General features: G+C 39.8%; 1 protein-coding gene across 23 annotated transcripts in view; it reads left to right on the top strand.

Annotated features, from left to right (window-relative positions):
- ATG7 (autophagy related 7) overlaps positions 1–25,208 on the top strand; it is a 327,788-nt gene that overhangs the window by 36,676 nt on the left and 265,904 nt on the right. For 22 of the 23 annotated variants that reach the window (XR_006292251.1, XR_006292252.1, XM_043551500.1 and 19 more), the window contains exon 13: positions 18,206–18,400. The exons of the other annotated variant lie outside the window; for it this stretch is intronic. Coding sequence is in view for 20 of the 22 variants with exons in the window: in XM_043551500.1 (XP_043407435.1) it covers positions 18,206–18,400 (195 nt within the window). In the remaining 2 variants the exon portion in view is untranslated. The remainder of the gene's footprint in view (positions 1–18,205; positions 18,401–25,208) is intronic. 23 annotated transcript variants of the gene reach the window in all.

The raw sequence follows: 25,208 nt of genomic DNA, 5'->3' as shown, positions 1-25,208 counted from the left end.
TGGAGCGGAGACCAGAAGGGACAACCCCAGACCACGCCCTATTACCGGGGGCCGCCCAAGGCCCCACCTACCTCCCAAAGAACCCTCCAGACCCCTTATCGTCCCACCACCCCGTTCTCCAGCAACCCACCTCGCCCCAGTGACCCGTCAGCTGGACGATGTTTTAAATGTAACGAGCTGGGGCATGTAAAGACCAACTGCCCCAAGAACCCCAACAGATTACAGTTCATTGCACCGGAATCACACCAGAGGTCCGCAGGCCCAGATACCTCCCAGATACCCTTGGAGCAGAGGGAAACTGTGAGTGTGGGCGGGAAGAAGGTCACCGAGTGGAGGGACACCGGAGCACAAGTGTCAGCTATCCATGCTTCCTTAGTGGACCCCAATTTAATCAACCCAGAGATCCAAGTGACGATTCAACCCTTCAAGTCCAACTCTTTCAATTTACCTACAGCCAAGTTGCCTGTCCAGTACCAGGGCTGGTCAGGAACGTGGACTTTTGCAGTCTATGATGATTATCCCATCCCCATGCTGTTGGGGGAAGACTTGGCCAATCATGTGAAGCGGGCCAAGAGGGTAGGAACGGTCACCCGTAGCCAGGCTAAACAAGCCGTGAGGCCTAGCTCTGTTCCGGAAACTTCTATCAGGACCCAGTCAGAGGTGATGGACCCGGACCCCAGGCCAATGTCTGCAACAGCAGTAGTGGATCCAGTCCCAGAGACCCAGATGGAACCAGTCCCGGAACCAGCGGAGCAACCAGCACCAGACCATTTGCCAGCACTGAATCCAGGACTTGCAACCTCAACACCAGAGGGCCCCACCGAACCTGAACCGGCAGCAGCTGATAACCCTACGCAAGAGGCTCAGCCGGAGCCTGAATCCCAACATAGTGCACCAGCGGAGAGCGGTTCACAGTCAACGGAAACAGCCCCATCCCCTACATCGCTTCCAGAGGGACCAAGCATAGGTCCACAATCCAATGAGGAACTGATGTCTCCAGCATCAAGGGAACAGTTCCAGACCGAACAGGAAACAGATGAAAGCCTCCAGAGAGCTTGGACGGCGGCACGGAGCAACCCACCGCCTCTTAGCTCTTCTAATCGATCCAGATTTGTTGTAGAAAGAGGACTTTTATACAAGGAAACTCTTTCTGGTGGACACCAGGAAGACTGGCATCCTCAGAGACAGTTGGTAGTTCCAACTAAATACCGGGCCAAGCTCTTGAGCTTAGCCCACGATCACCCTAGTGGCCATGCTGGGGTGAACAGGACCAAAGAACGTTTGTGGGGGTCATTCCACTGGGAGGGAATGGGCAAGGATGTTTCTACCTATGTCCGGTCTTGTGAAGTATGCCAAAGAGTGGGAAAACCCCAAGACCAGGTCAAAGCCCCTCTCCAGCCACTCCCCATCATTGAAGTTCCATTTCAGCGAGTAGCTGTGGATATTCTGGGTCCTTTTCCGAAAAAGACACCCAGAGGAAAGCAGTACATACTGACTTTCATAGATTTTGCCACCCGATGGCCGGAAGCAGTAGCTCTGAGCAACACCAGGGCTAAAAGTGTGTGCCAGGCACTAGCAGACATTTTTGCCAGGGTAGGTTGGCCCTCCGACATCCTCACAGATGCAGGGACTAATTTCCTGGCAGGAACTATGGAAAACCTTTGGGAAGCTCATGGGGTAAATCACTTGGTTGCCACTCCTTACCACTATCAAACAAATGGCATGGTGGAGAAGTTTAATGGAACTTTGGGGGCCATGATACGTAAATTCGTAAATGAGCGCTCCAATGATTGGGACCTAGTGTTGCAGCAGTTGCTCTTTGCCTACATAGCTGTACCCCATCCCAGTTTAGGGTTTTCCCCATTTGAACTTGTATATGGCTGTGAGGTTAAGGGGCCATTACAGTTGGTGAAGCAGCAATGGGAGGGATTTACACCTTCTCCAGGAACTAACATTCTGGACTTTGTAACCAACCTACAAAACACCCTCCGAACCTCTTTAGCCCTTGCTAAGGAAAACTTACAGGATGCTCAAAAAGAGCAAAAACCTGGTATGATAAACATGCCAGAGAGCGTTCCTTCAAAGTAGGGGACCAGGTCATGGTCTTAAAAGCGCTCCAGGCCCACAAAATGGAAGCATCGTGGGAAGGGCCATTCACGGTCCAGGAGCACCTGGGAGCTGTTAATTATCTCATAGCATTCCCCACCTCCAACCGAAAGCCTAAGGTGTACCATATTAATTCTCTAAAGCCCTTTTATTCCAGAGAATTAAAGGTTTGTCAGTTTACAGCCCAGGGAGGAGACGATGCTGAGTGGCCTGAAGGTGTCTACTACGAAGGGAAAAGTGCTGGTGGTGTGGAAGAGGTGAACCTCTCCATGACCCTTGGGCGTATGCAGCGACAGCAGATCTAGGAGCTGTGCACTAGCTACGCGCCAACGTTCTCAGCCACCCCAGGACTGACTGAACGGGCATACCTCTCCATTGACACAGGTAATGCTCGCCCAGTTAAAGTCCAACCTTACCGGGTGTCTCCTCAAGCTAAAACTGCTATAAAACGGGAGATCCAGGATATGTTACAGATGGGTGTAATCCGCCCCTCTGGAAGTGCATGGGCATCTCCAGTGGTTCTAGTTCCCAAACCAGATGGGGAAATACGTTTTTGCGTGGACTACCGTAAACTAAATGCTGTAACTCGCCCAGACAACTATCCAATGCCACGCACAGATGAACTAATAGAGAAACTGGGATGGGCCCAGTTCATCTCTACCTTGGACTTAACCAAGGGGTACTCGCTAGATGAATCTGCCAAGGAAAGGTCAGCCTTCACCACACATCTTGGGCTGTATGAATTTAATATACTCCCTTTCGGGCTGCAAAATGCACCCACCACCTTCCAAAGACTTGTAGATGGTCTCCTAGCGGGATTAGGAGAATATGTAGTCGCCTACCTTGACGATGTGGCCATATTTTCGGATTCCTGGGCAGACCACCTGGAACATCTACAAAAAGTCCTTGAGCGCATAAGGGAGGCAGGACTAACTGTTAAGGCTAAGAAGAGTCAAATAGACCTAAACAGAGTGACTTACCTTGGACACCAGGTGGGTCACGGAACTATCAGCCCCCTACAGGCCAAAGTGGATGCTATCCAAAAGTGGCCTGTCCCAAAGTCAAAGAAACAGGTTCAATCCTTCTTAGGCTTGGCCGGTTATTACAGACGATTTGTACCGCAATACAGCCAAATCGCCGCCCCACTGACAGATCTAACCAAAAAGAAACAGCCAAATGTCGTTCAGTGGACCGAAAAGTGTCAGAAGGCCTTTAACAAGCTTAAAGCGACACTCATGTCTGACCCTGTACTAAGGGCCCCAGACTTTGACAAACCGTTCCTAGTAACCACAGATGCGTCCGAGCGTGGTGTGGAAACAGTTTTAATGCAGAAAGGACCTGATCGAGAATTCCACCCTGTAGTGTTTCTCAGCAAAAAACTGTCTGAGAGGGAAATCAACTGGTCAGTCAGTGAAAAAGAATGTTACACCATTGTCTACGCTCTGGAAAAGCTACGCCCATATGTTTGGGGACTGCGTTTCCACCTGCAAACCGACCATGCTGCACTGAAGTGGCTTCACGCTGTCAAAGAAAATAACAAAAAACTTATTCGGTGGAGTTTAGCTCTCCAAGACTTTGATTTCGACATCCAACACATCTCAGGAGCTTCTAACAAAGTGGCTGATGCACTCTGCCGTGAAAGTTTCCCAGAATCAACTGGTTAAAATCGTCCTTGAGATGTGGAAAATATTGTTAGTCTTTATGTACTTGGTAGTATATTTAGAGATGCTGTGTCGTATTAAGTCTGTTTTTCCTAGAGCTCCAGGAAGAAATCCCAGCCAGTGTTTCACCCTAGCTGAGATTGGGGGGGGGGCGTGTCATAAATATAAAGGGAAGGGTAAACCCCTTTAAAATCCCTCCTGGCCAGAGGAAAAATCCTCTCACCTGTGAAGGGTTAAGAAGCTGAAGGTAACCTCTCTGGCACCTGACCAAAATGACCAATGAGGAGACAAGATACTTTCAAAAGTTGGGAGGAGGGAGAGAAACAAAGGGTCTGTGTGTCTGTCGGTATGCTGCTTTTGTTGGGGATAGAACAGGAATGGAGTCTTAGAACTTTTAGTAAGTAATCTAGCTAGGTATGTGTTAGATTATGATTTCTTTAAATGGCTGAGAAAGGAACTGTGCTGAATGACTATTTCTGTCTGTGTGTCTTTTTTGTAACTTAAGGTTTTGCCTAGAGGGATTCTCTATGTTTTGAATCTAATTACCCTGTAAGGTGTCTACCATCCTGATTTTACAGAGGTGATTCCTTTACTTCTATTTACTTCTATTTCTATTAAAAGTAGTCTTGTAAGAAAACTGAATGCTTTTTCGTTGTTCTCAGATCCAAGGGTTTGGGTCTGTGGTCACCTATGCAAATTGGTGAGGATTTTTACCAAACCTTTCCCAGAAAGTGGGGTGCAAGGGTTGGGAGGATTTTGGGGGGGAAAGACGTGTCCAAACTACGTTTCCCAGTAAACCCAGTTAGAGTTTGGTGGTGGTTGTGGATATTCCAAGGACAAAGGATAAAATTAATTTGTACCTTGGGGAAGTTTTAACCTAAGCTGGTGAAAGTAAGCTTAGGCGGTTTTCATGCAGGTCCCCACATCTGTACCCTAGAGTTCAGAGTGGGGGAGGAACCTTGACACCCCTATTGTCCACATTTGCTTCTATATTATTTTTTAAGATTGATACTGAACAATTATGAGTAGAATTTGGCCCAATAACAGGGATTACTCGGGTATTCATTTCATGTGGATCCATGTAATTTAAAACATTGTTCTCGAAAGTGACATAGTCTCTTCTCTTCACAAAAGCAGTGTAGTGTCTTCTCTTCCCAACTCCTAAATAGTCTGTAATACTCCATTTATACTTCAGATGTCTGTATTTCTTCTTGGTTTAGCTGCTGCAAGTGATGACTTTTTTCTGAATCCCATAACCGTGTGGGCTTTCCAGATATTTTTCTCACCTTGATCTGTGTCCTTAATATCTTCAAATTGTCAGTGCTCATTATTACTTCAATGAATTCAGCTTCCTGTATGCTTGAAACCATTAACAATTCTGCACACTGTATCCATTGTGGCCTTGTTTAGAGGCCTGTACCCTCTTTGCTCTGATGTCCCACCTGACTTCCATTCTGTTATTAACATGATGTGAGAGAAGGTGGCCTTATGACAAAGATAATTAAGAATATCCTGTTTCTGTAAGGAATATGAGAAGCTGAATTGTGAAAATGTCTGTTAGACTTTGGCATTTTTTTCTTCACTGCTCTTTGGTTTTACGCCAGAGACTAAAAAGGCTGGCTCCTAAGGGGTGTCCCTTGTTTTAAGTGTCAATTTAGTATTTTGAAACAGAACACGTGAACATAAGATATTGAGCAGACAGTTGGTGGAGGGGGGATACTTTTAATAAAAGTATTCATGTGTCCCAAGACCAGTGGAGGAGCAGGGTAAGAAATGTGCATATGCACAGTGGCTGTGCAGATTTCCATGAGAGATCAGCACTCACATCTGGGTCCAGATTTTCAAACGAGCTCATTACATTGGATAGCAAATTCTTTTGTAGATCTGGCCATGACTGTGACAGTAGAAGCTGCAGAGCACATCTGAATATCTGGTCCTCTGTGGGTGTACCGGCAATGTTGGGGGAGGGGGCGGGGCGGCACAGTTCTGACACATGACTTATGCTGTCTTGCCTCCTGTTTTCTACAGAATCCTGCTGAAAGGAATTAACTATGGGAAAATATTGCTGTAAATGTATGTTTGAGATAATTAAACTTTACATTAGACCTTATGTGATATCCAGCCAATCATGTAATGATTCTTTAATATATGAAGGTTTCAGAGTAGCAGCCGTGTTAGTCTGTATCCGCAAAAAGAAAAGGAGAACTTGTGGCACCTTAGAGACTAACAAATTTATTTGAGCATAAGCTTTCATAGCTCACAAAATGAAACCTGTCAAATAAATTTGTTAGTCTCTAAGGTGCCACAAGTACTCCTTTTTTTAATATATGAATGTATTCAACTCCTTTTCTAATTATTATTATTTTCTCCTATCCACCTTCATTATTATTAATAAAAATAAGGGTGTTTTAAATATTAGTGAAAAGCATAAACTGTGTGACATTGTTCTGTTACAGCTGCTCATACCCTACCCAATTAAGTAGACCTTATAAAGAAGCTTCTTTCCAAATGTTTTGGAAATATGTTTTAATTATTCCAAGGACTACCATACTACCGACATACCATGCTCGGTACCAGCATATTTCTGTTCTGCTTCTATTTCTTGTTTGTAATGCCATCATTATTCATCAAATTCCCTACTGCCACTAAACTATAGTAATAAATTTGGCAATAGATTTGAGATGAGTTACTGAATTATAAGAAATGAAAGCTATGTTTGTATTTTATTTTAACTCTTAGGTTGCAATAGATGTTTACATGCACCCTATTATTATTATTTTTTATTTTGTTGTGCAGTACCACCTGAAGCCTCAAGGATCTGTGGTTCCACTGTCAGGCACTAAACAGCCAAATAGGAAATGACAGGCTCTGCCGCAAAGACCTTATGAGCTAAACCTTACCAGCACGCTTTTTGTATGTGGCAAAATGGGAAAATACACAAATATTATATCAAATGAGTCTGTAATAATTCCACAGCACTCATATTAGTACTTTTTAAAATACAGCAAAACAAAACAAACACTTTGCCAGTGAAAGGAAGCACAAATTTGCTTCCGTTCAGATCTAACACGTGAGCAAAACGTCTCTTTATACACACAAGGACTTTCCTGAGTAAATATTTCCCAGTTGTTTGATTTTTGTTTTGTTTGCTGCTTTGATCCCCTCCTCCCCCGCTTCTTTATTCCAGGCAAAAGCAGTGTTTTTAAATGCTATTGTAAACAGTATTAAAGTGCTGCTGCACCACTATAATTAAGTTTGCATCATGACTTCTGTTTAAAGGTTGACCCAAGTCCTCTAAAAAATGGCACAATTAATTGGATTCCTTTGAAATTGTGTGTGCTTCAGGAGGGTGCGGGATAGGATTAGTGACCCAAATATGGGGTTATTTGAGCTAGAGGTTGCAGAAATATAAGCCCCCGCAGCCATTTTTCAGAAAGTTTCTAGGTGTGTTTGTTTTTGTATTGCACAGACATTAAGATCAGACTGTTGATGTAACGTTGGTCAAAACAATCTCAATTGGTTGAGTTTTAGCCAACATACTGCATAGCACCACTAAATCTTTGGTGGACCCAGGTTGAAAACAGTATTAAGGAACTTTACAAGTTCTGACACCCAACTGCTTCTCACCGATGGGGTATATCTGTTGGATGATGGTTGGACTATTTTTCTTTCAGACATAAATATTCTGGAACAGAGATCCTGGCTGTGAGTTCTCTCATTGGCCCTGCCACAAATTCCACCCTCCATCCATTTTGGAACATTAACAGGAACACCTTTCCGCTGAAACTTAGTTGTCCTTTGTTTCAGGCACTGCATGTGAGTTGGGTTATAGAAGAGGGGGAAGTAGCGGCAATAGAGACACTGGTATACCTGATAGTGAAGACTTCAGGGAGATGCATTCCCTGCTTGTGGTGGGGGAGGCCTGGGTATTGTAGTGGAGAGGGAGCCAGGTTGGAGGGTAGAATGCAGTGAATGGGTCAGGGCATGGTTGGGGAGGTTTGTTGAATCAGGGTCCAGCTGTGGCTGGCTCAGTATGCAGATTGTGGGACAAGGGATGTACAACTGCCCTAAGTGACTACTAATTTCTACCAACATATTTCTCATGTTAAAAAAATTGGAAATTCAGTGTCAAAAACTACATTAACACAGTTAAATTTGTTTGGTGGTAAGAGTGAATGGGTTGTAAAAGGAGATAAAGAATTTGTACATTTTACTAATTGGGGCTGGCAGAATAAAGGTATGTGTTTTAATAGGGCATATTTGGGCATTGCTGAAAGAGGGAATGGGCAACCTTAACTGTGAATTTCCTGGTTTTCAGAAGTTTGAATTTTGCTCAACACAACATTCTACAAAGGGATTACATACCCTCAAGTTATGTTAACTCTGTGTTAATGTATTTTTTTGCTGTTGAATTAATAGTTTAGTTTAATTGTTGTCTTAAGTTTATATTGTATATAAGCCTCTATCTGTCACAGCTGTATGCCCTCAATCCAATTATAAAATACATGAACAGTGCTAAGGGTGTGAACACTGAGAAATAAAGCGCATCAGAGAGTTGTTACTGAATATGTACAATGTTGCACATAGTACAGATGACATAGTACAGATGACATAGTACTGCCTGTTCTTAATTTCCAAGAGCCAAAATCTGGTCCTAGTGCACAGCCGAATTGACTGAGGTGTGTGCATGGGATCTTACTGTAAAGAATACCCCTCAGGTATTCCATGTCAGCTGCTGCTTTCTTAGGGCCCTCAGTAGTCTTCCTTGAACTTATGCCTTCCCCATTATTCCCCCATAGGGGGAATGGACAAACCTGGCCAGCTTCCACCTTGGCCCCAAACCTAACCTGTACAATTTTGAGGCACCCGGGGGGTGCAATATCCCTTTCATAGGTCCTGGTAAGTGTCCCTGCCTTGCCATGTAGTGGAACATTATTAGCTCTGCTTCAATCAAGGAACTTCATATACACAGAGTGGGAGGGGTGGGGGTAGGAAGGGGTCACATTAACAAAAGATTTAAAAGGACATTGGCAAGATAAAAATCTACTTACTCAACAGCCATTCCTAGTCCAATGTTTGAGCAACATGCCAAGCACATATTCATCTGTTTACTGTAAGTTGTCCTGATGCTTTATCAAAATTCCTGTTCAGGTGCATAAATACTTGTGAATAAATAGATTAGGTATCCAGGATTTTGTATCAGTGAGGAAATAGCCAATACTGTCTTTGAGTGTTCAAAAGCCTGGACAATAATTTTAGGTTACTCTCTCCCTGTCTCTCCCCCAGCCATTGTTTCACTGCTGTGGGGAAGCTGGGGCTGGAATGTACATGCTGGTACCATTGAAAAGGGAAGTATTGCCAGAATTACTTGTAATTTACATAGTTTTTAGAGAGGCATTTCTTCCTTCTGTTGTTGTGCAACATTTCTATTGTTTAAACTTACTAGTTGAGGTTTTCAAAGCCAGATAGAGAATTGAGACAAAGATGGTAAAATCCTGGTATCACTGAAGTCCTGGAAAAACACTGATTTCAGTGCCATCAGGATTTCACAGATTGCTCCTCCCATTAATTTTAGTGGGATTGAGTATCTATCCAATTTTCCTATCTGGCTTTAAAACTCTCAGCCACTGTTTCAACCTTTATGTCTCTCGTACTCATTAATTTTACATCCTGTCTCATTGAGAAGCGGAGTAGCAATTTCGTACAAACTACAAATAAAACAGAAACCTTTGAAAAAGAGCTTGAGGTTTTTTTTTAAAAGAATGTTCGATACTAATTATAGTGATCCGTTTAACTGTAAAGTAGGAGAGAGATTGATTAGTGGAATAGCAGGATTGATGGACTTTTGCCCTTTTGACAGATGTATGGTATGCATTGAGTCATTCAAATCATTCATTGACTGCTTTCCTATAGCCATGATGGCTATTATTGGCCTATTACATAAAAATTATATGCTATACCCTTCCCTGGACTAATCAAACGTGAAATGCATATGTTTTCAGAATTCTGTCTCCAGTAAAAACATATTCGATAGAGAAAAAGTTCGGAGTTTCATTTAATGGACCTGTTAGGTTAATGCAGAAATCCTGCTTTATATCTTTTTTTTTTTTTTTTTTTTCCAAAGGGTTTCACCTGTGACGTTATCCTGTAGCTTAGATTTTATTTATGGTCCACATCAGAAGTAAGCGTTTACTTTGGTGATGAGGGGGAATGTGAATTGTGTGAGGCAGGGAATTAGAAATGCTACTAAAATGACAATGCTCCTGAAAAATTAATCCTAGCCTTCAGAAGAGGTGGTGGCTGTGCCAGAAATTATTTTTGATTAAGATTAGCTTTCTGTTTTTAAGAATATGATAGTTGAAACTACATATAAAAATTTGATCAGCTGTGAAGAAAAGTATTGGAAACTCCAGCATGCATTACTCATTTTTATGATAGTGCACATATTAACAAAAGGCCAAATAACATGTAATGCAATACAATATTCTGATGTTTGTTTCATGTACTGTTTAATTTGTACAGTTTTGGATAATTGTTCAGCTTTTAAAACTCTGTTTATTGAGGTGTCAGTATCAGTGAGCAGAGCTGGCCTTAGCCTTTTTTTTTTTTTTTTTTTTTTTTGTGGTGGGAAACAGTTTTCACCCCAATCACATTGTATGCACAGAGCCAGCCTGAAGTTTTGGAGTTTTGGGGAGGGTTGGTGATGCAAGTTTTGGAGATACTTTTCTCCAGGAAGAATGAGATATTTTGGTTTGTATGTGTGTGACATTTTAAAGACCCTTCCTATCTGTTCATCCCAGCCTTCTGCTACAGAACTGGATTCCAGCTACTTATGCTGAGGTCTGAGCACAGATGTTAAGATTTTAAAATAAATGTTGCAAGGGATAATTATTTAAATAAGATGAAAGTGTGTGGATACATTAGACATGCACATGCTTACGATCAGCACCCTAACACTAGAGAGTTTTTGTGCATTGTGGTGGATTTGAGCATTTTACAGCTATTAACTACTGAATCATCACAACTTTTAGTGAGTTACCTATTATTACGCCTATTTTGCAGATGGGAAAGTAATGGCAGAAAGGGTCAGTGCCTGATTTCCAGAGAGGCAGAGCACCCGAATCTCCCATTGACTTCAACTTGAGTTAGGGGCACTTCTACAAGTTAATTCCTAGGTACCTTCGTTGATTCCTTGTCAAAGCTGTGATTAGCATGCAGGCATCTCTTATCCTTGTGCTTAGTCCACTACACCATTTTGCTTTCAACTCCATTGAGTTTCCTGAGAGAGAGATCCTGCAGGGGCCCCAGTGCTATCAGCAGCCCTTCCATGGCTATGTATGGATATGGGTTCCGTCCAGGTATATCAAAGGACTCGAAGCCATGGTTTTCATACCCAAATGGTTTGCGTCACTTCACGTGTTCAAGGAGATCTTCAAGAAAAGAAGAATTAAAAATTCACCACCTTAAAGAATTTTTTTTTTGTTTTGTTTTTAAGATTCTCCTTTACCTGGTGAGGTTCCCCTCAATTGGGGAGGGGGAAGGAGAAGGAACCACAGCTACAGACTTTGTCACTTCTAGATTTTTGGCAGTACCATTTTCTTATTTTAAAGTGATATTGTTTTAAAAGCTAGCATGGGCGTGGAGATACTATGTATATAATTATTATTAATTATGTATATTATGGTTGTGCCTGAGGGCCAGCCAAGAGTGGGGTCCCATTGTGCTAGGCACTGTACAAACGGAGCAATAGACAGTCCTTGCCCACAACACACACAAGCAGAGTAAACAACATGATGGAGACAAAAATTGTGTGAGTTCTGAGGTTTTTTGAGGGGAAGGGGGCTTTGTGCAGGGGGATCAGCTAAATGGAAAGAAAATGGAAGGGGAGTGAAGGGGGCTGGGCAGGGAACAAGAGGGTAGGAAGGGCAGGTTTTATGTCAAGCGGAGGCGAAGAGACTGTGAGGGCAGGGGATAGGGAACAGTCAATCATCACAGGGTAGAGAAAGTCAGAACTTCCTACAGTCATGACTGGAACATCCAAAGGTGAAAGAGGTCCCTGCTTTAGCTGATTCTGCTCCTGTTGGAGTTTTTGGCTGTCTGTTCTTTACACTTTTCCCCATAAGCTCACATGGTGGGGGAGGAAGAAAGGGCACCTTGTGGGGCAGAGTTGGGGTTGGGGGTGAGTCTCCTGTACAGTTTTATATTACTCTGTATGTATTTACTGGAATGTTTCATGAATGTGCTAGAATTTGAAGGCACTGTGTTTGAATTCAGTCGATTCATGTTTGCTTTTACACATGACAGCAGCTTGGTCAGACAGGGCAATGAAGGTGGCAATCATTTCTGTAAAATACTGTGTATACAGGGTTACACCCAAATTTTGTATGCGTGGATGAGACTTTAATATGCTGCTCCACTATTTGTCATCTTATTTTATTCTCATTCTGTATTTTATATAACTCTTGTTCTTCTTTTAATAAATTTTCTCTGCATTTGTAAAATTTTAAATGCTGTCAAATGGACCTTTGTTTTTCTGTATAATTAGACTTGAAAGGATTAGATTTTAATCAGTAAATGTCAGCAAACAATTTCACCGTACACACACAGACTGATGGAAAAAATACTTCCGTTGATGATTGACATTTACAGATAGGCAATGTCGTAAATATAAAGGGAAGGGTAACCACCTTTCTATATACAGTGCTATAAAATCCCTCCTGGCCAGAGGCAAAACCCTTTCACCTGTAAAGGGTTAAGAAGCTAAGGTAACCTCGCTGGCACCTGACCCAAAATGACCAATGAGGGGACAAGATACTTTCAAATCTGGAGGGGTGTGGGGAGAACAAAGGGTTTTGTCTGTCTGTGTGATGCTTTTGCCGGGAACAGATCAGGAATGCAGCCTTCCAACTCCTGTTAAGTTAGTAAGTAATCTAGCTAGAAAATGCATTAGCTTATTTTACCAGCCATTAAACAAAAGGAAATCTGTCTTTTTGTAACTTAAGGTTTTGCCTAGAGGGATTCTCTGTTTTGAATCTGATTACCCTGTAAGGTATTTACCATTCTGATTTTACAGAGGTGATTCTTTTATCTTTCCTTTAATTAAAATTCTTCTTTTAAGAACCTGATTTTTCATTGTTCTTAAGATCCAAGGGTTTGGGTCTGTGGTCACCTGTACCAATTGGTGAGGATTATTATTAAGCCTTCCCCAGGAAAGGGGGTGTAGGGCTTGTGGGGGATATTTTGGGGAAGACGTCTCCAAGCGGGCTCTTTCCCTGTTCTTTGTTTAAAATGCTTGGTGGTGGCAGCATATGGTTCAAGGACAAGGCAAAGTTTGTACCTTGGGGAAGTTTTTAACTAAAGCTGGTAAGAATAAGCTTAGGGGGTCTTTCATACAGGTCCCCACATCTGTACCCTAGAGTTCACAGTGGGGAAGGAACCTTGACAGGCAAAGTAAGAAAAATGCTTCTTGAGAACTTACTAGTTTGATTTAAGAACACTTACTTTGTATATTTTGACCTGTGATGGTGACGATTTTTGTTTTAACGGTTATAAACCTTGAACTTTTTGAATCTCAACATATGCTGTTAAATAATTCTGACCCCGTCCCCATAATTTCCATCTACTGTTAAAATGTAAATAGATGATAAAAAACATGCTTAAAAACAAACATTGATATTTTCCATAGAAATTATATAAAAAAATTTGAAATCTGTCAAGCCAATATTTAAATATATGCTCTGCACCAAACTGAACACTTAGTTATTGCAATAGAAGTGAACACTGAGGTGCACCATCTACTGGTAAGTGAACTCAGCTACATTACCACCATCACTTAAAAGCACAGTTTTAAAAAAGAACATGTGTTTTAATAATCTTTTACACAATCCCCAAATTTCAGTAGTTCGTGTACATGTGTGTACTTACACACTAAACTTTACACAAAATGTGTGTGTATGGGTATATACACACACGTATTTATAATGTGTTATCATAGAAATTATAACCTACATTAAATTTGTATTTTGTCATGCCTGCCGTTAATCTTGTGGACTGTGTAATATTTCATTTGGACAGGAAAAATAATAGACAAAGGCTGATCTTCAGCTAAAAGTTCACTTCCCAAATACCACCAGCTTCCTGCTGAAACAAAGCATTCATGTGTAAATGAGTGTCTCATAGAAGCCTTTAATTTTGCAGGATTTCTTAGATGAGTAGGAGACATTTTGTGCTAGTTAATTCACAGCTAGTTTTATTTTAAAAAAAGACAAGTGCAAAATGTTCTTAGTTATTTCCCATTTTATTTTTCAGATTAGAGTATTAAAATCTATCCAATAATTATGGAAATCATCCATCCATAAAGATTCTGATTTGCATTATCCTTACGAGTGCACATACATTTGAGGCCTGTGATACATTTGATATGTTATCTGTATTATGGGCAAAAATATAAAAATGACAGTGATATTAATAGGTTTAAGAAGGACTGTTTGGTGCAATTTAAATAGCCATTCTTTTCAAAGACTTAAAAGATGAATAGCCAGTGTGCTTGAAATTCCATTATACCAGGAAGCAAGTGATTTGATTTTTTGGGGGGGCTATGGCAATGAAAAAAAACTTTAGGTTCTGATCAGGGAAAAAGGTTAGAAATTTCCCTGGATCCTGCTTTCGTACATGGCCAAATTATTGTAAACTAATGGAGCTGAGTCAGAGGATTCAGTGTTGGTCAGAATTGCAAGTGTCTCCTGGAATGGAAACTTCATTCAAACTAGTCTCTTCACTTATTCTTCTCCAACAGTTGTACACCCAGTTCTATAGGGAGGAAAAATTAGTCTTCCTCAGTCATGTATCATTTTGTAATGAAGACTTAAGTAATATCTGGATCAAATCTCCCTGAAGCTGCTGTTCTGCAGCAAGTGCCTTTACATAGAATTCCCCTTAACAATGTGTGTTCATTTTTTTTATGGGTATTTTGTTATATATTCTTGAATTCTGCACTAGTCTACGCTAAAGCCTCCTGTTGTTTTTGCGCCTCTCCCTGCATACACACATGCTTGTTTGCTTCATCAGCTGTTATGTCTTGCCTTTAAACTGTAAGCTCTTTGGGGCAGGGACTGACATTTACTATATGTTTATACAGGGACTAGCACACTAGGACCCTGACCTGGTTGACTCCTCTAAGGCTGTGTCTGCACTATGAGCTAGGGATGCGATTTCCCTGCTCATGTTCTCATCAGGCTGCCACAAGTATAAATAGCAGGGTAGCCACAGTAGCCCAGGTAATAGAAACCTGCCTGAAACCGGTGAACTAATAGCTGCATTGCTATTTATACTATCACTAGCTTGATGAGAACTAGTGCAAATGTCTGTACAGGAGCAGGGGAATCCCATCATTAGCACGTAGTGTAGACATAGCCTAAGTTGTACTGTAATATATATGGAGGGTCTTTTTCTATCTGATAGCAGATGTTTTACACCTTACCAGACAAGCAACATGGTTCAAATGACCCTTCCTCCATGTATGTCCTTTTTGAACTCTCTAATGTATGTTCAGTTGAGTTCACCTTGTTCAAATATGGACATGGAGGAGACATGTTGTAAGGTTCTGCTGCAGGATGAGGCTGCTCTCAGCAGCTCCGAAGTGTAAGCCTGTAAAGCATCTGACAATAGGAGCTATGAGTCTCGGAAGTGATTTCCTTCTATATCAAGTTAATATGTGGCCATTCAAATTACACAAGTATCACTGAAGACTGAAGAATTTTATATTTTATAGAATTTGAAACAACAAAAGTACAGTGTATGATGCTTCCCATCTGTCTAACGGCAATTGGGTAAAGATTCAATCTCAGATAAGACCTAATAGAGGTCTTACTGTTCACTTTGTGTAAAGTAACTGGGGAGCTGATCTAAGACAAAAGCTATATGTGAATAAAATTAATTGCTCTAGTAGGTCAAATTTGGAGGTTGTTTTAAAGATACTTGTAAGGCATAAATAAAATGGTGCAGTCTTTTTAATCTTTACATTTAAGAAATGATGAGGCAAGACAGTCCGTGCAAAAACTTGGTACAAAAGTCAGTAGTACGGAATTTGATCTTCCAAGAGATACTAGGCTTAAGAATGGTTTTTATGAGGTGCAGCAGTTGCTAATGAATTTGCTGAAGGTTTAAGGCATTTCTGTTGGTGCCAGAAAAAAGTATTTAAATCAATAATTTACAGAAAGATGATGTGGGGTTTCAGAATAATTTGTAGAGGCAGGGTTCTGCAGCTAATATTGTACAGAATGATTTCCAGTTTTGGCCTGAATAGTACAGTGGAGTTGTTCTAATAAAAGAAGAAAAATAGTGTAGTTGGTGAAGAATAATCAGCACAGTCTTTTTTTGAAAAATGCTCAAAATAGTGACTGCTTTAAAATGTTCACATTGTTTACTAATCACTAACTGTGTTCAGCACTGTTCAAAAACTAATATCGACAGTCCCTGCCTTGATGGATTTATAATTGAAGGGTCCTATTTTGTAAACACATAGGCATATGAGTAACTTCATTCATTCTGTTGACATGCTGCGGGACTACTCAGGTGCATGGTTGTAGGATCAGGTCCTTAAAGACATCAGGGCCATAACATATGGTTGAAATGTTGCATTGACGTTTGTCCAAAATAGAGTTGCATACAGTCCAGTCAACCCTTCCATAGTGAGATACCCAAATATTTTTGCTTAGTATCGCTGTCCCTGTAAAAACAGGGCCACTGCAAAAGAGATTATTCTGTCTTGTAATTCTTGATTGTCCAGACTAGTCAAATGGAATGTGATCTTCTGAAAATCTGGTTGAAAAACGTTGGTTAAGTGGGCTAGATCCTTATAGTTACACAATAAATGGAACTATGCTGATTTGTGCGGACTGTTCTCTTCTATATAGGTTTTAGGGCTGTCAGGCAATTAAAAAAATAATTGGGATTAATCGCACAAATAAAAAAATTAATCACTATTAATTGAGCGAGTAAAAAATGATAGAATACCATTTATTTTAAATGTTTTTAATGTTTACTACATTTTCAAATATATTTTCAATTACAATACAGAATACAAAGTGTGCAGTGCTCTCTTTATATTTTTGATTACAAATATTTGCACTATAAAAAACAAATTGTATTTTTCAGTTCACCTCATACAAGTACTGTAGTGCAATCTCTTTATCATGAAAGTTGAACTTACAAATGTAGAATAATGTAAAAAACAACAAACCTGCATTCAAAAATAAAATCTAAAACTTTAGAGCCTACAAGTCCACTCAGTCCTACTTCTTGGTCAGCCAATCACTCAGACAAAGTTCATTACAATTTGCAGGAGATAACGCTGCCTGCTGCTTGTTTACAGTGTCAACTGAAAGTGAGAACAGGCGATCACATGGCACTGTTGTAGCTGGCGTTGCAAGATATTTACATGACAGATGCGCTAAAGGTTCATATGTCCCTTCATGCTTCAATCACCATTCCAGAGGACATGCTTCCATTAATTTTTTTAATCACGATTAATTTTTTTGGGTTAATCGCGTGAGTTAACTGTGATTTAATTGACAGCACTAATAGGTTTTTATACTGCTTTCATTACCATAGTATGTGAGCCCGTTTTAAGTAGTGCAGTAAGCATTGTGACTATATATCTGTCGCATGGTGTTTTTTCTCTTGTCCTCCCTCCAGGGAAGAAGCAGTGTGTGTTGTTTGGCAGGGTATTAGGTTTGTGTTTTTGTTTTGTTTTGAAGTATACACGTTGCTGTGTATTTATATTTTAAAAGGCAAGGTTAAAGAAATGCGGGTCAAAGAAAAACTGAAAATCTGACTCAGCATGGTTACCATGTATGTGTATAATCTTAAAGATTACAATACTGAGACAAATTTAGCTCTGGTGTAACTCCACTGAAATCATTGGAGGTATATTGGAAATTAAATGTATACCATAATCCTTGTCTAATTTTTGAGTTTTTTTTATTCTTAAAAATATTATTAATCTAAAACTTACTCAGCCAAGCAGAAATTAATCTTCCTGGTGCATTGTACTCAGGTGACGGAATGCTGGAGGTGCTGCACTGAAGCTATGTTTACTTACGTATGGTTGCAAATGATTTAAAATCAATTATTTTGGTGACACAGTTTTCAGCAGTCTTCTGTTTCCTGTAGTACTCTATTTCATTCCCCAGTATGATTTCTGGCTATTCATTCTAGCTGTTTTTTCCTTACATCTGAGAAATGTGGACTTTATCAAAGGCTGACTGCTCATAAGGACTACAGTAGTACCCAGTTAACTCTTGTCTTGATCTTGACTGTTCCTACAATAATTTAGTGGCTAAGGGCAAGAATAATTTGGCTGTTCTGTGAATAATATCCCTTCAGGTCTGTTTAATACATTGTTCTGAAGTGTCCATTTCCTATGTGTTTTCCCCTAGAATGCAGAAGGATTTAACATGAGCATCCCCATGCCAGGTCACCCCGTAAATTTTTCTGAAGTCACCATGGAACAGGCTCGAAAGGATGTGGCTCATCTTGAACGTCTCATTGATGCTCATGATATTATTTTCCTGTTAATGGACACTAGGGAAAGTCGCTGGCTTCCTGCTGTCGTTGCAGCCAGCAAGAGGAAGGTCAGTAGACATGCCTTGTTAATATTCCTGTAGTCATACTGCAACTCTCACTTAATGACTTGCCATGTATGGTCAAAAGTACTTGACAGGAACGTGCAATCGCTGACCAATCAGCCGGAATTACATCATGCCATTATAAAAGTTTTTGCACTAGGCATTTTATCAGTAGACTCAAAGACAAAGGTGCTTGATGAGGGGGAATGGCAACTTGTATGTTATGAAGGAAGACTGAAAGAACGATCATGAGAGTGGAAAATGATACAGGATGTCAAAATGTTGTTGACTGTTGCAAACTGTCTTTCCAAAGTAGACTTGTAACTTTTGAGACCTGAAGGCAAACTATACATGCAAAAAAAAAAAGTATGGATTAGCCAACATTTCAAAACCCAAAAAGCCAACCAACAATTTTGGATACTTCTCTGTAAACTCACCCAGCAATATACAATATCTGGGCTGATCATATCTATCCAAGGTATTTATGTGGCCAGCATTAGCATAACATCTGAGTGCCTTACTATTTGTAAAGTAATTATCTTCACAGTCTCTGGTAAGGAAGTATTATCCCCATTTTACACATGGGAAAGTGAGGTCTAGAGAAAGTAAATGGCTTTTCCGAGGTCACACAGGCAGTCTGGGGAGGAGCAGGGAATTGAACCTGAGTCTTCTGAATCTCAGGCTAGTGTCACAACCACTGGAGGATCTTTCTTCCCTTGAAGGCAGTGGCGCTACATGTGTAAGTGTTTCCAGGATCAGGCTCTGAGACAGTCACCCTGTACTCGATAGTTCTTTTACAGTCAGTTTACCTGCATCAGATTACAACATACAATGGAATCAGTGAATATGAACAAGTTTACCCATAACTGCATGCTTTTAGGAGTCTGTTCCTGAGTGTGATTCTTACTAGAATGTAATAAAAATTGAAATTGAGAATAGGAAAGAACACACTCTTTTTTAGGTTAGGTGAGAACTAACCACCTCTCTGTAACTCATGGCCCTTTACCTTTCTATTAGTCGTGCTCTCGAGTGTCAAACTGAGTTCAGGCTTCTCCTGAATGGAAGAATATCCTAAATCTCAGATTATAGAATCCTGCCACCAAAATTTTTCAGCAAATTAATATTCCACACATTTGGTCAAATGGGTTAGTTAGGAAACTCTTAATTGCATTGCCCTGCACATTTGATTCCTAAATTATTTTGAGCAAGACTTTGTTAAAGTAAGGTGTTTATAACAGCAACTTTGTCACATTTTTAAGAGTTAATGCAAAGTTTACACATCTAAAAGTTACAAAGTTGGAAAATGCACGTTAAGGTTTTAAAAGCATGAGAATTGTACCACATTGCACGTTCCATATATTTTGTGGCCTAAATGTAATGACATTCACAGCAATACATTGTTATAAATTAAATACAAGAAAGAGTAAAGGAAAATAGTACATATATATGACACCGCTGAATCTGTGTTAATTTTGGAACATTAACTTTTACACTGTCTGACTTTTTTGTGAATTTTAGCTGTGCACCCTCAACTTTGCACGAACATAGTTTTTGCTTGTAATTTCTTAGTTGGTGGTGTTTTTTAAGAATAAGAAAGTGATTGGACAATAAGAGAGAATCCAGAATTGCTTGTGATACTTACAAGCAGGCTTTTTGTCTTGTAAGTTCCTTGCATGTGTGCATCTCCCTTGGAGTGTGCACCTGTAGACTTAACCAAACTTTCTCTGCACTTGATCCTGAACATTTTTAATGGCATTTTTAAATCCTAAACCAATTATGTTCCAACCTAGCAATCCTCTTTGAGGATTATGTCCATGTCAAGTTTTTCAATGTCAACCCACTTTTCTATGCCTCTGTCTAGTAAGTGTGAGTAGAATTCTGTTTGGTGGCATCCAACCATGGAATTTTATTCTTTCATAATTAAAAATTGGTAAAATATTTTATTCTCAAAACTACAACAACAACAAAAATCACTTTAGAATGGAGCTCAAACATAAAAAAACTCCACAAAAATTGAATTCTTTAGGAAGTTATAAACATATGAACACTGGCCATTTATAATCAAGAAGATTTTGGTATCTCAACAATAGCCCTGATCGCCAATGAGATCTGTGCAGTTGAAACTTCATGCCTGAATGGAGCCCCATTAAAGTCATTGATGTGCCTGAATCCTTTTATCCAGCTCCATATTAAGGTATGGTGAGTAAAGGTCTGTGCCTAGGACTTCAGTTTCTGGAGTCTCCATAATGAGAGAAGATTCTTATTTTTCATTTACAAACACAATTTGTGTCTTGCCCTCCTGGATGCAAAGAAAAGCTTGAAAATGTGACCAGAGAATAAGTGATGCTTGTTTGACTTTTCAGAAAGCTTGAAACCATAGGTCCAAGAAACATGAACTGGTCCATTCATCTTAACATTGAAACCCGCTGCCAGGCTCTGAGGGGATCGACCACTGTGGGAATCACACATGGTTGTATCTGGGGCTACAGACTGACTTAATTCAAACCTGCCTCAGTCTTTGCCTGCACAAATATTTCTCCACCAGGAAACCCAGTAGTTTAATTACTTTTTGTTCTGAAATTGATTGCCACTTGTGGTTCCAAGATATATCATTATTGTTTTCTTTGAATTCCTTGACAACACAGTACCCAACTGGTCACACCAGTTTTTTCTTAGGTGGCCTTTGTTCCCATGTCCAAAAACATTAAAGAGCTATCTCAGACTGAATACTGTATTTAAGAATCAGCTGCATTGCTGTTTATAGGGAGGAATAGTTAGAGTAAAATAGCACGAGGACAAGTATGTTAATATGATATGAAGATAGAGGGAGGACATTTTTCATTTAAACAAGTCAGCTAAACTGTTTTGACTTTATTGTGGGGAAGGGAAAGAATCTAAAAGCTAGAATCTGAAGAGCTGCACTATACTGTGCGGACTCTTCCCCAGCATTTTAATGAGACTATTGTGCTTCAAGGGACAAACTGAAGAAAATTTAGAGTTAAAATAGTAGACAAACCATCAAATATGTCTCTGATCTGTCAGCTGGGGGTAAAGTCATTTATGGTCCACACTACTGAAAAATAAGAGGAATTTGATGAACGATTATGTCCTTTCATATTGACCTGCGAGTCTTCAGATGAAAATGAATGAGAAACTTAATGAGTTTTTGTATAATCCTCTTTCTTGATCCAGACTTTTCAGCAGTCCACACTGTGCTTTGGCAGTCACATCTGAATTTCTCTTAGCTATTTAAATATTACACGCAAAAGACTACATTAAAAGACCATTATTAAGGTTGCAAAGTCAAGCACTCAAAAGTTAAGAAATGGCAGAATTAGGGTTGCCTGTGCAACTGTAATTTGGCCACTTGTTCATATGCATTATCACATAGTCTTTAATTGTAATATCATACTGTTTTTCCACGGGACCCCTCCCTCATTCAGTGCACAGAATGAACTGTGCTCACTTAATGAGCAGCTATTCAAAAAATTTTCACCTTGTCATTCAGTATGTGGCCCTATGCCTTATTTACCACACACTCTTCAAACTCTGCTTTGGAGATGGAATTATTATACACTATCCAGATTCTGCAACAAATGAAGCAAGGGACCTACAGACAGCAGCTTTCTTTACTACACAATCCTGATTTATCCCCAGAGCAGGTCCATCTTGTGCAGTGAATGAGTCCTCCCAGTTTCAGTATCCCTCCCTGGATTCCTCTCCTAATCTCAGTGTCCGCCAGGCTCCCTATCTCAGCATCTTTGCTCTGACATTGCCAATTCTATCCCCACACTCAAGCTCTTAATCAGATCTGTCTTCCTTCTCTCTGCCTCAGTGCTTCTGCCCCCTACTTCCTAATCCAGTCTCATTCCCCCACCCCACCCCCCCAAAATCTGCTGGCTCCTAGTCTGTCTCATTGCTAGCCAGTCCCAGGTCCACCCTTCCCAGTCCCATATTCTTTGTCCACCCCCGCAAGCCTCCAGTCCCTGTACCCAGGACTCCTTCTCCCAATCTACTCCCTCGCTGCAGATCTCGTTGTTGTCCCCTCGGCATTCAAATCAGGTAGTGTCATCTTCCTTGGCTCAACAGGGGGTCATTGGGAGGACAAGTGAGATAAGCTCCTTCCTCTTAGTGCAGGTGTCTGGGCCTGGCCTGGCCTGTAGAAGCCCAGAGCTGCAGTTACTGGGAAGTCCTGCTCAGCCTGATGCTCAGAGTCTTTGGGGAATTTAGTTGCAAAAACTGAGAAGTCTATTGAGCATATACAAACTGTGATTTTTCAAAGTCTGATAAACTTGGCCAAATTTGGGTAATTTTCACAGGGATGGTAAAAGGTGCATCTCTGACACAAAGGGCACCCCTTGCCAAATTTCAGCATACTTGCTCCGACGTATGGCGGTGCTAGAGCTTTCAAAAAAGGTCACCAGAAGTTTTTAATGTGGACAAAACAAAGTATATTTCCCTAGCCTCATTCTTGAAAAGAGATGAGCTGTTTTGGCTGAAATTTTTCGAAAACATTCAGCTTGAGGTAGACACCTGACATTAAAAATTTCAGTTCAAATTGTTAAAGTTTGGAAAAGCTATAAGCAAGTGAAAACAGAGTCTTATGGTGGGATGTGTGAGGCAGCCTTAAAAATAGGTGGTGCTACCAATCCCTCCTATACTACTGGTGTTTTGAATATGGGCTGTTCCCTCTTATCAGAGGTCCTGTGTGCTTGATGTTGAAATGAAGTTATAATCCTGGATTGCTTGCTGTTGAACTGGCTGTGTTGTCACAGATTCAGCACTGTGATGTCACTACACAGGATTGAGGAGGAAGATAAACAATTATATATAATAAGGAAGAAAAACCCTTGTTAGAAATGCACACATTTGTGAAAATCATCACATTCCTAGGACAATCTTTAAAATCATTACAGATAATTATTATTAATAATAAATAATTGTATTACTATAGTGCCTGGAAGCCCTAGTCATAGACCAGGGTTATTTTATTTATTTTTTATTTAAATTAAGTATAGGTTTATTTTATAAGATGTGAAATTATTACAACATATGTCAAGGGCTAAACTTACTATTATCTATTTAAATAATTTAAATAAAATAACACAAATTTTAAGCAGGTTTCAGAGTAGCAGCCGTGTTAGTCTGTATTCGCAGAAAGAAAAGGAGTACTTGTGGCACCCTAGAGACTAACAAATTTATTTGAGCATAAGCTTTCATGAGCTACAGCTCACTTCATCGGATGCATTCAGTGGAAAATACAGTGGGGAGATTTATGTACATGTTTGCTGCTTAAGTTTTCAAGAAGGATTAGACCATTGAACTGGTAGAAGTCACTGGTGAAGCATCTGGAACCAGAGTTTGTTCAAGTGCTAAACCAGCTTCTGATAGCAGTTGCCTCTTCTGCAGGTGCAGAGAGAATATTTTCTTCACTTCATTTTATTCAACTAGTTCAGTTCAATGATTAGTTCATTCAAAGTTAAGAATAAGTTAAGAATTGAAAAAGAAGGCAAGCTTGTTTTCCTCTCCAAATCTATGAATAAAAACTAGGTGTGAGAGGGTGAGATCTACTAGTTCTAAAATCTTGAAGGTCCTATTGACCATAAACAATCAGTTCAATTCACTAACTACAGATAATACTTCCTTTGTTTAATAAATCAATTTTAAATGCAAAACATGTTTTGATAATTACTTTTTTTTCTATATCCAGGATATTTAAGGTAGTTCTATTTAACTGATGAAAAACCATTTTAAATGTTTTTTGTGCATTTTTAATCTAATTCAATTTCTATCCAAATAGAACTTGGCACAAATAATGAATAACAAAATTAATCATCATCTAGTAAATAAGAAATGTATCATTTAACATTTTCTAACATAAAAATGTAAAAAATAGGAATCTGAATAAATGTAAATTAAGCTACATAATTGCTTAAATAAAGTATGCACCTAGTTAACGTAAAGAAGCATGAAATTTAGTGTAAAGGCTATATTTTGTTGTAAATCAACATGTTTTTTTGGTTACCAACCAATGATGATCCTCTTTTCTTAAGGAAAATAACTACAATATACAAATGCAAAACATGATTAAAATCGATTTAAATCAAGCTGTCCTGTTTGTTTGTTTAAATCATGATTAAAATTGATGAGTCAGATCACTTTGATTTAAATCATGTCACCCTGATACAAATACAGAATGTTTTAACACTGGCCATCTTTTCCTGAGGGCTCAAATCCCACTAAATAACTGACATTATGTTTACAATAATATACTGCAGATCGGTTAATTGCTTTTAGAACTGCCTATCTAGAGTCGGTAACATTACAGTACTTGGCTTGGCTTCACAGTATGCCTTTCAACATGCTAATTGTGCAATTAACTTTACAGCCTGCTATGTCTCATCCATATTTTTAGTGAAACCTGCTGGTCTAGTTGTTGATCCTATAATCAGTCCTATTACAGGCATAATGGTTGTTATCCCATATTTTATTTTTGATATTCGGTTCCATGCTCAAGTAAATCCCTGTTATATGGTTTGAGGAGAGAATAGAATTGTGTGTATCCTGAGTGTTGGGTTCCTTTTCTGACTCTACAGGAATGAGGGCCTTAAATAGGTAATTACTGGTATTGCTCATCAGAACCTCTCTTTTTTGGATGACAGATTGCTTTGTGTTGCATTTCTGTTTTCACATAGGAGTGTTTAATGAGTTACATTTCAAATCACAATGAAATGAAAATACTGAATAGTATTTCAAATGAAATGAAAGACTGATCCTGCAAATAATTACTGTTCCTTAGGGTACGTCTACACTA

Source organism: Chelonia mydas, chromosome 7 (assembly GCF_015237465.2).
Source record: "Chelonia mydas isolate rCheMyd1 chromosome 7, rCheMyd1.pri.v2, whole genome shotgun sequence".
Lineage (NCBI taxonomy): Eukaryota > Metazoa > Chordata > Testudines > Cheloniidae > Chelonia > Chelonia mydas.
The sequence above is the reverse complement of the archived record's forward strand: the minus strand, read 5'-3'. Positions and strand labels throughout refer to the sequence as shown.